Source organism: Oratosquilla oratoria, chromosome 12 (assembly GCF_046742065.1).
Source record: "Oratosquilla oratoria isolate Oo_2021 chromosome 12, ASM4674206v1, whole genome shotgun sequence".
In the NCBI taxonomy this organism is placed as follows: Eukaryota; Metazoa; Arthropoda; class Malacostraca; order Stomatopoda; family Squillidae; genus Oratosquilla; species Oratosquilla oratoria.
Window position 1 is genome coordinate 49070784 of NC_134788.1, and position 15761 is coordinate 49086544.

General features: G+C 40.9%; 1 protein-coding gene across 7 annotated transcripts; it reads right to left on the minus strand.

Annotated features, from left to right (window-relative positions):
- Nucleotides 1-301: 301 nt before the first annotated feature.
- On the minus strand, nt 302-12608 carry LOC143031688 (uncharacterized). Of its 7 annotated transcripts, none has more exons than XM_076195840.1 (4): nt 12592-12608; nt 11680-11798; nt 11067-11117; nt 302-2279 (listed from the first exon to the last, which is right to left on the minus strand). In XM_076195840.1, the coding sequence occupies exon 4, from the start codon at nt 1641-1643 to the stop codon at nt 780-782; it is 864 nt and encodes a 287-aa protein (XP_076051955.1). In that variant the 5' UTR covers nt 1644-2279; nt 11067-11117; nt 11680-11798; nt 12592-12608; the 3' UTR covers nt 302-779. The 7 variants fall into 7 exon arrangements, with proteins under 7 accessions (XP_076051955.1, XP_076051953.1, XP_076051952.1 ...); XM_076195838.1 differs by having other exon boundaries at nt 11676-11798; XM_076195837.1 differs by lacking the exon at nt 12592-12608 and adding an exon at nt 12112-12304 and having other exon boundaries at nt 11676-11798.
- Between the last annotated feature and the right edge of the window lie 3153 nt (nt 12609-15761).

The window sequence follows — 15761 nt, forward strand, 5'->3', positions numbered from 1 at the left end:
GTAGAGCGATGCTGACAATCAAGCAGCGGCGGGTGGCTCCTCCCTTAACCCATTCAACTCCGATGACAAGATGTCTTGTCATTTGGTCAAATAAAACAAAAAATCATAAAACACCAAAATGTTTGATCAAACACCAGAAAAATATGACGTCGATCCTCGCTTCGCTGCGTATTGTCATTACTATCATTATCATTATAATTATCTATACACAAGAGGACTCCATCATAAAATAATGATAATAAACTAGCCTGCTAAGTGATAAGTCAAACATGTCTATATATACATATCTTTATTTGTGAAACATACATATCAACAATTATAAACAAAACTATTTTCCAGCGTAAAAAGAAGGTAAACATGGAAAATGCACAATCACCGTGCTCCTGGTCATCCAAATAAACAGCAAACCCATCTACAGCAAACCCATCTATAACCTCCATCAGGTACCTCTTCAATGAACTTAATTACAATAAAGACCCCAATTAGGTATTCTCGCTAGCATGCTACTTGGTTCAAGTAGAGACAAATTCGGTTACGATCTTTTGTTTTTCAAGTTTCCAAATATCAAAATGCTTTTGTGTCAGAGTAACAAGCTAAGTGACGAACATGGAGAAGTTAAGCCTATACTATACGAATGTTTGACACATTGTTGAGGTGTTCTTACGGAAATCTAGAATGTTGTAACCGAAATATTTTCTAGTTAGATGAAATAGCAAAACCGCCATCTTTAAGGATTACCTCGCTTCCTTCCAGTATGGGTCGACGCGTGACAAATAAGGTTAATTTCCACTGTGCGTACCCACATGATATTTGAGATGATTCTTTCGTGAGAAAGCTGCATCACAGAGGTCACACTTGAAACGCTTCTCTCCAGTATGGGTCATCATGTGAGGTTTGAGGTTACTCTTTTGTGAGAAAGCTGCATCGCAAAGGTCACACTTGAAGGGCTTCTCTCCAGTGTGGGTCATCATGTGATATTTGAGACTATCCTTTCTTGAGAAAGCTGCATCGCACAGGTCACATTTGAAAGGTTTCTCTCCTGTGTGGGTCATCATGTGATATTTGAGATAAGTCTTTCTTTGGAAAGCTGCATCGCACAGATCGCACTGGAAAGGTTTCTCTCCTGTGTGGGTCATTATGTGATTCTTAAGAGTACTCTTAAGTGAGAAAGCTGCATCGCAAATTTCACACTTGAAGGGCTTCTCTCCAAAGTGGGTCACTACGTGTCCTTTGAGACTATTCTTTAGTGAGAAAGCTTTATCACAAAGTTCACACTTGAAGGGCTTCTCTCCAGAGTGGGTCACTACGTGTCCTTTGAGAGTACTCATCAGTGAGAAAGCTTTATCACAAAGGTCACACTTGAAAGGCTTCTCTCCCGTGTGGGTCATGATGTGATATTTGAGGTGACTCTTTCCCGAGAAAGCTGCATCGCAAAGGTCACACTTGAAAGGCTTTTCTCCAGTGTGGGTCATCATGTGATATTTGAGATCACCCTTTTGTGAGAAAGCTTTATCACAAAGGTCACACTTGAAGGGCTTCTCTCCAGAGTGGGTCACTACGTGTTGTTTGAGATTACCCATACGTGAGAAAGCTTTATCACAAAGGCCACACTTGAAAGGGTTCTCTCCTGTGTGGGACATCATGTGGTATCTGAGAGAACGTTTTGTGGAAAAAGCTGCATCGCACAGGTCACACTTGAAAGGCTTCTCTCCTGGGTGGGCCCTGATGTGACATTTGAGATCACCCTTCTTTTGTCAGAAAGTTGCTTCACAAATGTCACATTAGAAAGGCTTCTCTCCTCTGTCTGTCATGGTGTGATATTTGAAATTACACTTTTTTGAGAAAGCTGCATCACACTAGTCACATTGGAAAGGCTATTCTCCATTGTGGGTCATTGTGTGAGATTTGAGACTACATTTTTGTATGAAAGCTGCAATGCAGGGGTCACACTTGAAGGGCTTTTCTCTAGCGTGGGTCATCATGTGTTGTTTGAGATCATACCTTTGTGCGAAAGCTGCATCACACAGGTCACAATTGAAAGTCTTGTATTCTCCAGTGTGGGACGTCACTTGTTATTCAAGAACACTAATTCCTGAGAAATCTGCATCAGGCAAGATACTGGAAAAGTTTCTCTCCAGTGTGAATCATATCATGATATTAAAGACAACTCATGAGACAGGTAAGTCACAGACGCCACACAGGATTCTCTTTGTTATATGACAAATTGAAGGAATCTTTGGATACCCTTTTCCAATGAAATGATGATATTTACCCTCGACCTGAAAAAAAATATATCATAAGTTTGACATCTAACTTTTTAAGGAACACAAGCATATACAATTACAGCAGGGCATTAACCAAAATACAGTAGGGGAAGGGGACAAACAACTCGTATCATAGAAGAAATTTAAAGGAATAAGAAATAGAAGGTTGAGCAAATAACACTGATGTTGTTGAATAAATACTACAAAGAGATAGAGGACACGAGAAAGGTATTGGTGTATAATGTGTGATACAATAACATAGAAATAAGTAATCTATGTCAAATTTTCATTTAGGATCACTACACAGGAGCTACAACTGCCTTGGGGAGTACCACAATCCTTTTTCTCAACATGCAATGTTATATTTTTTCTGCACCGAGGGGTGATTTTCCGGCAATCACCCCTCTTCTTCTACTTTTAGCCAGAGATGTAGAGAGCAATCCTGGGCCCACCACAAAATACACATGCCCAACATGCTCTAAACCCATTACTTCGGGCAGACAGACAAAGGGCTCAGTTCAGTTCAGTATGTGTAAAAACTGGGCCCACCTCACTTGTACAACACTTGCTGACACAAACCAATACACAAACACTTGGACATGTTCTACCTGCTCTCCAGTGACCCCACTCCCACCTCCCCAACCACAGCCAGCACCCTTACCCACTCCTAATTTCCCTTTGCCCTTATCCCCAATCATTACTCCACTTCCTTTGTCCCCAATCTCTCTTTTCCCCCCTCTAACCCAGATCCTATACCTTCCCCGTTAACACCCCAACTCAACCCCAAACAGCAAGATACAACACACACAGAACACACAACATAACATATTACAACACAACATTGACAGTATTAACACGAAAAAAACATGAACTCGAATACTTTCTTAAACAACACAACATACACATTGCAATTATACAAGAAACAAAAATAAGACACTCACACAAAACACCATTTCATAATTATACCACCATCAGACAAGACCGGACCGACGGCAATGGCAGTGGACTCATCACCCTGATCCACCACTCCATCTGTTTTGTGGACACAAGCGCCACAACCAAAATTCTCCTCCCTACCACAGATAACACTACAGAAATCCAATCCATTCGAATCTGCACAGGCAACAAATCAACACTGACAATAGTTAACATGTACATTCCCCCCCCCAATCATCCCCCACACTTCCAAACACCTTCAGGCCTCAATTTAGCCAACTAGCCTCAATCCCCAACTGGGTCATGGGTGATGACTTCAACGCTAAGTCGTCTGCCTGGTATGTCGACAACCCTGACACAGACAGAGGGCTTGATATACAGACTCAGTTTGACTCATTGACTATCATGAACAACACACATAATCATACACATATCGCACACCAAGCCCTCTACACTCCCTCCTCTCCTGATATCACCTTTTGCTCCCCCTGCCTAACCCCAACAACATCATGGAGAGTGGTCGGACCCCTTGGTTCTGACCACCTTCCAATCATCATCACCACCAAAACAAGATGCACCCCAGTTGGCCACAGACACACATACACCAATCACAAGAGAGCTAATTGGGAAGCTTCTACTGAAGAGACAGAACAACATTTTGAAACACTTAACAGCACACCAATCACAAACATAAACAATGCTGTGCACACTTTTAATACAATCATACAAAACGCAGACAAGCGATACATCCCTAGAGGCAATAGAAAATCACACAACCCCAACTTCACACCAGAAATCCAAGGCCTCATCAGACAATGAGACACGCTTAAACACAATACCCCCACACCTATCCCTCCAAACATAGCAGACCAAATACAAACACTAAACACTGTGATTGCCAATAAAATACATGAGCAAAAAACACAAAATTGGCAAAACTTTATCAATACACTTGATCACAAAACAAACACCAGCAAATTGTACAAAACACTCAACAGCATTACACTATCCAACAGTAACACAACGCACTCTCATGCAGCAATAATCACAACAACAGACAATCTACCCTCAAACAGACAACAAGCAAACACACTCATAAATCATTTTCCACAGACAAGCCATCTCACTTCTCACCCTGACGACCGACGCACTATTCGATGTAAGAAAGACTTTCCCACAGACTCAGACTATACACCCTTCATAGACAGTCAGACAAAACACATAATACATAATCTCAAGCACTCATCTGCCTGTGGCCCTGATAACATAAGTAACATCCACCTAAAACATATTGGATCACAAGGTATACATGCACTCACAAACATTGCAAACTACAGCTATTCACACAACACTATACCCAACATCTGGAAGCATGGTAAAATAATCACCATTCCAAAACCGAACAAAGACCCAACAATCCCAACATCGCACCGCCCAATCACACTTCTCTGCACCCCCTCTAAAGTCATTGAACGCCTAATACTTCAACTTGTCACACCACATATTTCCCTTGCTGACTCACAACACGGTTTTAGGCCACTACACTCCACAAACACTCTTCTGATAAACCTCGCACAAACAATTTTAGATGGCATCAATTCAGATAGACCACACCACAGAACACTTCTTATAACATTAGACATTAGTAAAGCTTTTGATGCTATCCCCCGCCACAACCTAACAAATAAAATATATAACACAGACATGCACAATAACCCCAAAAGATGGCTGGCCAATTATTTGGCAGGTAGGAATGCTTATGTGTCATATAATGGCCAATCATCGCACATCAGAAACATTAAGAATGGAATACCACAGGGCTCTGTTCTATCCCCCACACTCTTTAATCTATACATGCATGACTTACCCACACCAGACACCTCAGAAATACAAATCTCTTCCTACGCAGATGACATAACAATCACATGCACACATCGTAACTCAGACAAAGCTGCAGAAATAATCCAGCCATACCTTGATACACTCAACACATGGTTCATCACAAACAGACTCAAAATAGCTCCAGCCAAATCTACAGCAACACTTCTCACCAACTGGACAAAAGAACATAAATACATACCTCATCTCTACATCAACAACACTCTAATACCACACTCAAACACACCAAAAATTCTTTGTGTAACATAAGATACATCCATGTCTTTCAAACAACACATTACAAACATAAAAAACAAATGCACACCTAGACTTAATGCACTTAAGTCAATCACTGGAACAACATTTGGACAAAACAAAGAATTTAATACAACATTATACAAACAATGCATACGCTCAGTAATGAATTATGCAAGTCCTACATGGGCTCCTAATCTCAGTGAGACACACCACAACACCCTTCAAATCATACAAAACAAAGCCCTACAGGCAATTACAGGCTGCACAAATACAACACCTACAGACCATTTACACCATGAAACAAAAGTCCTCAAAGTCAAGGACCACCACTACATGAGAGGAACACAAACACTTGCCGCAGCCACCACAAACACATCACACCCGCTACACTACATAGCAGAACACCCACACACACCAAGAAACATCAAAACAACACCCAAAGACCTGTATCACACACAGATACTCTCTTCTCTTCCTCCACAACCACCAAATACCAGCCTCCGGAAACATATTCATAATCATATCACTCACCGCTCCATTAACACACTGAGAGACAACACACTGCTGCATGCCAGACCCCCCGATATCCACCCTTCTGAATCCTCTTTCCCACAAAAGGACAGAGTCCACCTGGCCAGACTGCGGTGCGGCCACCACCCAGCACTTCTAAGCTACCAGAAGAGGTTGGATGACCGCATTGTGAACAGCTGCCCAGGATGTAACACTTCACCCCATACCATACAACGCATAATGGAAGACTGCATTATACACAATCATGCACGCAAACAACACAACATACACTTTATAAAGGATTTGTGGGAAAACCCAATTTCGGCTGTAGCATTCCTTGGGGACAGTCTAGGGAATGACAACAACAACAACTATGAAGGATGTCATAAATAAACATTTGAGATTCACGAGAATCTGCTATTCATTTTTACAGCAATCTTTTTTTTTTTTTTTTTTGCAGTGAACCCCCCATCCCCTAACATCAGGGTTGGAGGGTTATTGGCTGCATGTTATTGTGGCAAAGTAGCATGCAGTTGATACTTTAGGGTCTATATGGGCTACCCCTACGGACCAGAGCCACACATCATTCTGTCTGTCTGTGATAGAGGAAAACTTTGTTCATAGGGAAATGATGACACTTTTATACTAGGACTGTCCCTCGGTTATGCTGCCCCCCCCCACCCCTTGTTACTGTCCTGTACCATTTTTCTAAATATTAATTTCCTTTTTTTTGCCTACCCTGGGGTGGGGGAAGAGAATGCTACCACCAAGTCTTTCCACTTGAGTCGTAAAAGGCGACAAAAAATGGGACGGGGGATAGGATTAGGAGTCCTACTACCTGTAACCCCAATAGGGGACATTCCTAAAAAAAAGTAAAGGTATAAGAGCGTCTGATAGTTTTCCAACCAATACCCTAAGGTTTGGGTCTTTTAATGTGCGTGGATTTAGTACAGATGAGAGTAAAAGGGAAGAGATAGGCTGTATGTTTGTGAGAAGATGGATGTGCTGGCTTTGAGTGAAACTAAAATGACAGGGAGGGGTGAGTGTGAGTTTGGGAGTGTACCTGGGAGGTACTCAGGTGTGAAGAGTGGACGAGAGAGAGAAGGGTGGCTATACTAGTTAGTGAAGAGATAAGAAAGCGTGTTGTGGAGTGGAAAGAGGTTTCATCAAGGTTGATGTAGATGAAGGTGAAGCTGGGAAGGGAGATGTAGGTTTTTGTAAGTGCATATGGGCCTAGTAGTGAGAAGAGCATAGAGGAAAGGGAGGCTCTTTGGGTAGATATAAATGAGTGCATAGAGGGATTAGGAAGAAATGTCAATGTAGTTGTATTGGGAGACCTTAATGCTACGGTAGGAAATGAACCAATAGACAGAGTGATTGGGAAGTATGGAGTTCCAGGTAAAAATCGTAGTGGAGAATTGATGGTGGACATGTGTCTTGAAAGAGAGTTGATGATAGCAAATACAGTGTTTAGGAAGAAAGTCAAGCATAAGTACACATGGGAGAGGGTGGTGGATGGAAGGGTGGCAGACAGAGCATTAATGGACTATATAGAGGTGACCAGGAGTGTGGTAGAAAGAGTTAAGGATGTTCATGTCCTGAGGGGAGAGAGTGGGGGAATATCAGATCATTTTCTGGTGGAAGGTAAATTGAGAGTGGAGAATAGGTGGAGAAAGAGGAAAAGGGCGGAAGGTAGGGAGGTACTTAGAGTGAACTGCTTAAATGAGGAAGAAAAGAAGGAGTATAAGAAGAAGCTGAGAGAGGAATGGGAGGGAGTAAAGGATAGAGTAGAACTAGGAGTGGAGGAGGAATGGGGATGGTTCAAGGAGGGAGTCATAAGGTGTGCAAAGATGGTGTGTGGAACAAGGAAGGCAGGAAGGGTAGCGAGTGGTGGGATGAGGAAGCAAAGAAGGGTGTAGAAGAAAAGAAATAGGCATTCATAGATTGGCTACAAATAAGAACGAGGGAATCGTATGAGAGGTACAAAGTAAAGAGAAGGGAAGTTAAGTATAAGATAAAGAAAGCAAAGAGGAGAGATGTGAAATGGGGTAAGAGTATGACAGAAAATTTTGAAAGTAATAAAAAGATGTTTTGGAAGGAAATTAAAAGAGGAAGAGGAGGCAAATCAAGTAGAGAAAAGGTAAAAGGTGCAGATGGAGAGATGATAATGGAAGAGAAGGCAGTGAGAGGAAGGTGGGCAGAGTATCTTAGGGAGTTGCTAAATGTGAAGGATAGGGAGGGAAGGGTAGTTGCAGTGGGAAGCGCTAAGAAAATGAGAGTGATGTGTGAGGAAGGATGAAGTGAAAGCAGCTGTTAAAATGATGATAGCAGGTAAGGCACCTGGGTTGGATGGATGCCATGCAGAATGTCTGAATGAGGTACACTTATGGTGGACTGGCTGGTGAGGTTATTTAATGTTTGTTTAAGAGAGGGTAGAGTGCTGGAGGCCTGGAGGAGAGCCTGTATAGTTCTGCTTTACAAGGGAAAGGGGGACAAGTGTGAGTGTAGTAGTTTCAGAGGGGTCAGCTTGTTGAGTGTAGTTAGGAAGTCTTATGGGAGGGTCTTCATTGGGAGGATTAGGAGAGGAACAGAGGGATTAATTGGACAGGAACAGTGTGGGTTTAGGACAGGTAGGGGATGTGTAGATCAGATTTTTGTGGTAAGACATATATGTAGGAAAACAATAGGAAAAGGTAAGGATGTTTTTTGCGCTTTTATGGATCTGGAAAAGTCTTATGACAGGGTAGACAGGAAGGCACTGTGGGAGGTACTGCAGATATATGGGATAGGAGGAAAGCTGTTAAGAGCAGTCAAGAGTTTTTATGAGAGTAGTAGAGCTTGTGTTAGGATTAGAAATTGAGAGAGTGAATGGTTTGAGGTATAGGTGGGACTTTGTCAGGGATGTGTTATGTGGCCCTGACTGTTCAATCTTTACATGGATGGGGTGGTGCGAGAGGCAAATGCAAGGGTAGTGGGTCAGGGGTTGGAGATGATTAAAGAAAATGGAGAAAAGTGGGAGGTGAGCCAGTTGCTGTTTGCTGACGACACTGCGCTTATGGCAAGATCAGAGGGATTGAGGAAGTTAGTGACAGAGTTTGAGAAGGTGTGTAAAAGAAGGAAGCGGAAGATAAATGTGGGCAAAAGTAAGGTGATGAGATGTACAAGGGGAGAGTGACAGCAGGCTGGAAGTGAGCATTAAGGGTTAGAGACTGGAAGAAGTGGGTAGTTTTAGATACTTGGGTGCAAATGTGGCAGGAAAGGGAGGAGTGGGGGTGGAGGTAGAATGTAGATTGAGAGAAGCAAGTAAATGCCTTGGTGGATTGAAAAGTGTAATGAGAAATAGACATCTGGGAATGGATGCTAAGAGGAGGTTATATGAAGGAGTGATTGTGCTAACAGCACTGTACAGGGCAGAAACATGGAACATGAGAGAGGAAGAGAGAAGTAGTTTGAATGTGTCTGAGAAGTATGATAGGGTTTACTAGGCTAGAGTGAGAAATGAGGTGAGGAGGAGAACAGGGGTGGAAAGGGAGCTGGGAGATAGGGTTGATGAAACAGTATTAGGATGGCTTCGACACATAGCAAGAATGAGTGAAGAAAGATTAGTAAAAAAAAAGTGTGGAAGGCAGAGGTGGAATGAATGAATATGAAAGGGTGTCCTAGGATGAGATGGATGGATGGGGTGAAAGGGGCATCAGGAAAGAGAGGAATGTCTGTGGAGGAAGGACGGGAGAGACAGAAGATAGGGGTGAATGGAGAAGGGTTGTGTATGGATGATGCTGTGATGCATGAGGGGGAGTAGTTGGGGGATGTGGGGTAAGGGAGAAGAATTTTGAAGCAGCCCTGTCTTCTCCTTTTCTGCATGAGGGGATGGAGAGGGGGGATGCTGAATTTATGAAGGGGCCTTGCTGTGGATGTGCTGTGTCTTGCGACACTGCTTCTGACCCAGGGCAGTGGACAGGATGCAGGGATTACCCGTCATCCGGGAGGTGCCAAGATGAGAGGGAGGGTGGAGGGGAGTGGAATATATAGGAAATGGAATGGGTGGGAGTGGTTTCTATGCATTTTTCTTTTTGGATACCCCCCATGTAAGGGGGAAAAAGCCTTTGGTATATGTATGATGTACCACCAGAAGCTTATAGATAAAAATACAAATTGTTGATTTTTTCATACCTCTGTGTGAGAAGTAAATTACTTATAATCAATGTATCCTAACCTGTCTCTACCTACACTTAGGATATGTTGGATTCACCGCTCCCTTCCATCAAATACTACAATGAGGCGAACAATTGGGATTATTCTTATTCAGTAAAATCATCCAGTACAAAAGAGTTCTAAGTAACTTGTGTGAATCTATGTGCCTTGTAGTCTTACACATAAATCAACACAATATTTAAGTTTCTAGGTTATGGGGTACTATACTATTTCAAGGACATTCTGATACAAAGTATATTACTTGCTAATATTTTAGAAGTATGATGAAAATATACAAATATATAGAGGCATTAACCAGAGTACAGCAAGTTTAGAGAACAAGCAATTTGCACCAAAGAAGCTTAAAAGAAGACGAAGAAAATGGATGATTGAAAAAATATTAAAATGATATGACAGAGAGACTAGAAAAAAACCAGAGGCTGGTAAAGTGAAAATTAACAGAGAATTAAGAAGTCACTTACTTCTTTCAATCTACATTCTACCTCCGCTTACCGGTCAAAACGTCCCCAGGTCACAACGTCCTTGGGTCAAAATGCCCCCTGGTCAATACCGGTCGGTAATTTGTGAGACCGCTAATGAGATATTACACGCCTGATCTCAAACGGTACAGAGTATGTACATGACTTTGTATGTGTACACAACATTGAAGACACTTGGTCATTCATTCACGGTTGTAGTCTCCTTAATTATAGATTAGATATGGTTTATCAATTATTTTCATTGTGAACAGACAAATGCGTTGCAGAACGGGGACGTTTTGGTACTTGACCTGGGGACATTTTGGTACTACCACACTGAGAATGTTTTAACCCGGGGGCATTTGGACTCCACTCCTCCCTGCCACACTCACACCCAAGTTTGATGATAATGATGATAAAATTAGATGATGAAGGATACAATAACAATAATAATAAGAGAGAAATCTTGGTCATATTTTTCCAGAGGTCTACACCCGCCCAACGATCAATGATGTCAGATATCAACATTTGTGTGATCCTTGCTAACCTTTTACTGACTTATTTGTCTGGGAACACTTCCCCTTTCCTACACACAGGCCTGAAAAAAAAAAAAAAAAAAAAAAAAAATAATAATAATAATAATAATCCCTACATAAGTAACATATACCTAGGTTAGGTTACACTCACCCCTCACACCCCACCTCAGCTTCATCAACAACTAAAATAAGGCACACGGTGGGAATAGCTTGTTGAGTTATTGTTATTCGGGCCCTTAAAATGAACTACTAATAAATTGTCGTGAAAACTGGTTGGAACTGATATAAACCCAGACAACATCAACTAATGAACCTGGTATTTTTTTTTAGAAGTGCACACCTTCGTGATATAGCATTAAAAAATTAAATATTAATTTTGTAAATTATGATACATCAATATATATTCTTTATCCTACGACTACACTAACCAAAAGCAAAGTCGAAAAAAAATTAAAGGGTGCACTCATGTCCACGTAAAAGCAATCATTGTTTTTGCGTAGACATGAGTGTACCCTTTAACTTTAAATGAGGCATTGTAACTGTTACAATGCCTCATTACCACACAATAATAATAACATGTACAAGATTGACGAGTGTCCATAATAACACTTATTTGTTACCTACACGACGGTTGTGCTTGCAGTTCGTATGCCACTTGTTTGTATCCAATTAATACTATGTTACTTGTAGAGTGGATTTCAGATATTGGATTCTCGTTCCGAGGAAGACGAAGTGGCAGTTCTCTAAGAAGATTGCAAACAAAAGAAGTATATTAATAACTGCACAAGTAGCTATTTGAAATTCTCAAAATAATTTATTGTTTAATATTGTCGACAATTTTGTCCTGCATTAAATATGTATAATGAGGAGAGGAAATATAATATTTTACAAAATATACAAAATATAATGAGACGTATTTATTTGTCAACTATATTTTTCAATGAAGACGATTTTTCAAGCGCGTTGTGTATGTTACATACAACATGCATTCGTATAGTATAATTAGAGAGCTGAAAGAATGTTATATTAATGTTTACTCTTCAGAGAACAAACAACCTAATGTCACAAGTTTGGCATTGTGACACACTGCCTAGTGCTTCCCATTTTCCGTCGTCTTCAGCCCCGTCGGCTATTAATTACTTTTTCTTTGCTCTATGGAAGTGATGGAAGTCTTAAGGCCTCCAGTAACTACTTCTTGGTATTTGTGTTCCCCCCTCTCCCCAACAACCGTTGTGAGAGTTTATTGACTCGTGATCAAAGTCATCACAGGCATTATAATGTTATAAATTAAATACCTCAATTTCTTAATTAATTCAACCAATTCACCACATTATATTTTGTACCCTTGTTCTTTGTGATTATGATTGATACATTTTACTTATGTATTACCATTTGATCGTATTTCTCATTGTTTTGGTTGGAGGGTCCGCTGCGTTACACACCAACCCCCACTTGAGCATTTGCTATTTCTCGTCTAGGCTAGTTTTAATTAGGTTAGTTAGGATCATGTGTCCCTTTCTCGTAACTAGTAACTACCTCACAACGAATCAGGGCGTGGTCAGGCGACAATAGTATTCCCAGGGGTTCTCAAAGTGGTCGATCGGAACATCCAAGGTGTCAATGAATAGCCAGGGGGTTGATGAATAATCAGGGGGTCGGTGAATGTTTACTGCTGGAGTAGAAGAGACCATTTAAAGATAACTTCAAACTACAAAATTACACTGTATTAATGATTATGCTAATAAACATTTTTAGTTAATAAAAATCATTGCTTTAATACCGATAACATAAAAATACTTTATAATAGTTTACAATACATTATTATAAGCTATTGTAAGCGAAACTAGTCAGAAATAAACTCGTTATTCAGATAAAGACCCGTGCTTCCCCCTCCACCTTTCCCATAATAGTCTGTACATATATATATATGTACAGACATGTCTACAAGAAAATTTACTGCCAAAATATACTAATATACTAATATATATATATATATATATATATATATAGATAATTTTTATGACAGTTGCATGCGGGGCTCGAACCCGCTGTACTCGGCTATCCGTAAATTACCTGTACGGCGCCCTAGACCACTACACCACAGAGACTATAAAATCCTTGAAACCTGGAATCGAACTGATTCCCGAGGGAAGGAAGATCACTTATTACGGCGATCCGAATTCCTGTATTACTCAAGGACCAGCCCACCAGTGGTGTGGCGTAAGGACCGGGACGAACCCCTTTCACGCTTATCGCCATTGTAACTATGAGAGAAATACGCTAATGGCAGCGACATCAAACCGATAATTTTTATGACAGTTGCATGTCGCTGCCATTAGCGTATTTCTCTCATAGTTACAATGGCGATAAGCGTAAAAGGGGTTCGTCCCGGTCCTTACCCCACACCACTGGTGGGCTGGTCCTTGAGTAATACAGGAATTCGGATCGCCGCAATAAGTGATCTTCCTTCCCTCGGGAATCAGTTCGATTCCAGGTTTCAAGGATTTTATAGTCTCTGTGGTGTAGTGGTCTAGGGCGCCGTACAGGTAATTTACGGATAGCCGAGTACAGCGGGTTCGAGCCCCGCATGCAACTGTCATAAAAATGATCGGTTTGATGTCGCTGCCATTAGCGTATTTCTCTCATACATATATATATATATATATATATATTATATTATATATATATATATATATTCGAAGCACCCAAGTTATATTACATTTGACCTCTGTCACACTCAAAACTTCATCATAGTTCTTAACTCTTCTTAATCTTTTCTGTCATATTTGAGATGGTGTCAGCGGCGGCGCCAGAATTTTTAGTTGGGGAAGCTAAGGGGGGGCTGAGTAAATATTTGGGGTGGCTTATAGTACTATAATTTCCGCGTTAGCGGCAATCCGAAAGGTGTAGTCCAAGGTCCGCCACGGGGTCAAAGGGCCCGGCCTTGGGTCCTTGGTGGGGTCCAGAGGCACCACCCTGACGGGAGCTCTGCTAGGATTTTTTGTTGGGGGCTGAGGAGGGACTCAACATGTTGACGAGGGGGGGGGTCTCAGAAAATAAACTCAGATGATAATCATTCACGAACATCTGAACATGGGAGGCATATCATGCTTTTTTAATCCCGGTAAAAAAAAAATTATTTTCTAACCTCACTTATCTATTGTTCGAACGAAGTATATCGAGTTTCCAAACTCACTGCTGGAGGTCTATTATTATCACTTCACCGAACTGCTATTCCATTTAGGTTGCAAAAAATTACACGGTACTTTGGGCAGGATTGTAATCAAAACCCCCTCTGCATGCTCTGCATGCTGTGACTAGGGTTTCTTGAGCTGGATTAAATGTCTATGAATGGGGTATTATTGGCTGTCAATCATCAAATTGGGTAATTGGGTAAGGAAGGAAATCAAGCGTATATTTTTACCGTGACCAATTCATCATGCAGTACATGCCATAGGAAATTCAGGGCCAATGTGGAAATTCAAAAGCTTCTTATATAGTATTGTGGGCCCTGGCATCTAATCACCCTTTTAACCCATTTGGCATATACGTCTGTGTAAATTGCTTCATGAAACATTACTTGAAGTAGGCTACATTTCTTCAACTGTCGAATAAACAAAATTGAAATAAAAACAAAAACAAAAAGGTTTTAAGGTTTGTAAAACATTTATATGAATGAAAATGAAATTCATATATAGCTGAACAAACACTTTTGAAACATAAGCACTTCCCTAGAAACTATTTACATATTTCAATAACAAAAATGTAATCCTCTTGCTAAACTTAATTGCAAGTTGTTCCTTAAGAATAGTTTTAAAAACAGATAGAAATACATGTTTTCTTCATTCAGTGTCCTTCATATGAAAAAGCCAGTAAATCCTTGATGTTTTGACATTTCATGGATTTCAACCATAAACAGATAAAGTTAAAAAAAGCAGAGAAACTCACGATGATATAACTCAGGAAATAAATCGTTCCACTTACTTTAAAATGATACGCCTATTCCTATGTTTGGCAGCAAATGCTTTGATAATCATATCCCTGTCTAACATCTTTGCTCTTTGGGAAATGATGTTTAATACTCCAAGATTACTGGTACGTTTGTCACCGCTACTGTTACACAAATAGGTTTTCAGTTGCTTTAGGCACGAAAAGCTTCTTTCACATGATGTTGAGTGAACAGGAAGAGTAACATTAATACGCACTAGCTTATACAAATCTATGAATGCATCTTTGTACGGTTGGAGCATGATGGCAAGTTGCATAGGTGTGTCCACTTCCATTCCCTGCTCCTGCTTTCTAGCAATCAACCTTCTTAGTTGGTGCAGCTCTACGGATAGATCTTTGTCCTCCACCATTTGCAGCCATTCCTGATAGGTTTTCCTCGTTCAAAAAGGTTGGATGATTGGGGTTGAGGGTAGATACTCCAATAAGTACCTGACATGCATCGCCGGAAAACCTTCTTCTCAACTCGCTGAGAAACTTGTCTATCACGGAGTAGTAAATCCGTCTCTTGGTAACATTGGAGTCATTCGAATCATCATCTTGTCCTATGCCGGATGTTATGACAAACTCATCCAAGTATCGTGGGGCTGCCCTTTGCCTCTGACGTGCAAGTTGTCTGCGAATCCCTACAGTCTGGCACACTTCTTTAGCATGATTTCGTAGTTGCTCCCAGCTCTCTTCGTTTCTCATCTCTGTGAGAC

Excerpts from the sequence above, each read along its gene's own strand:
- LOC143031688 (XM_076195840.1), bottom strand. The coding sequence starts at position 1,643 with ATGATGTCCCACACAGGAGAGAACCCTTTCAAGTGTGGCCTTTGTGAT.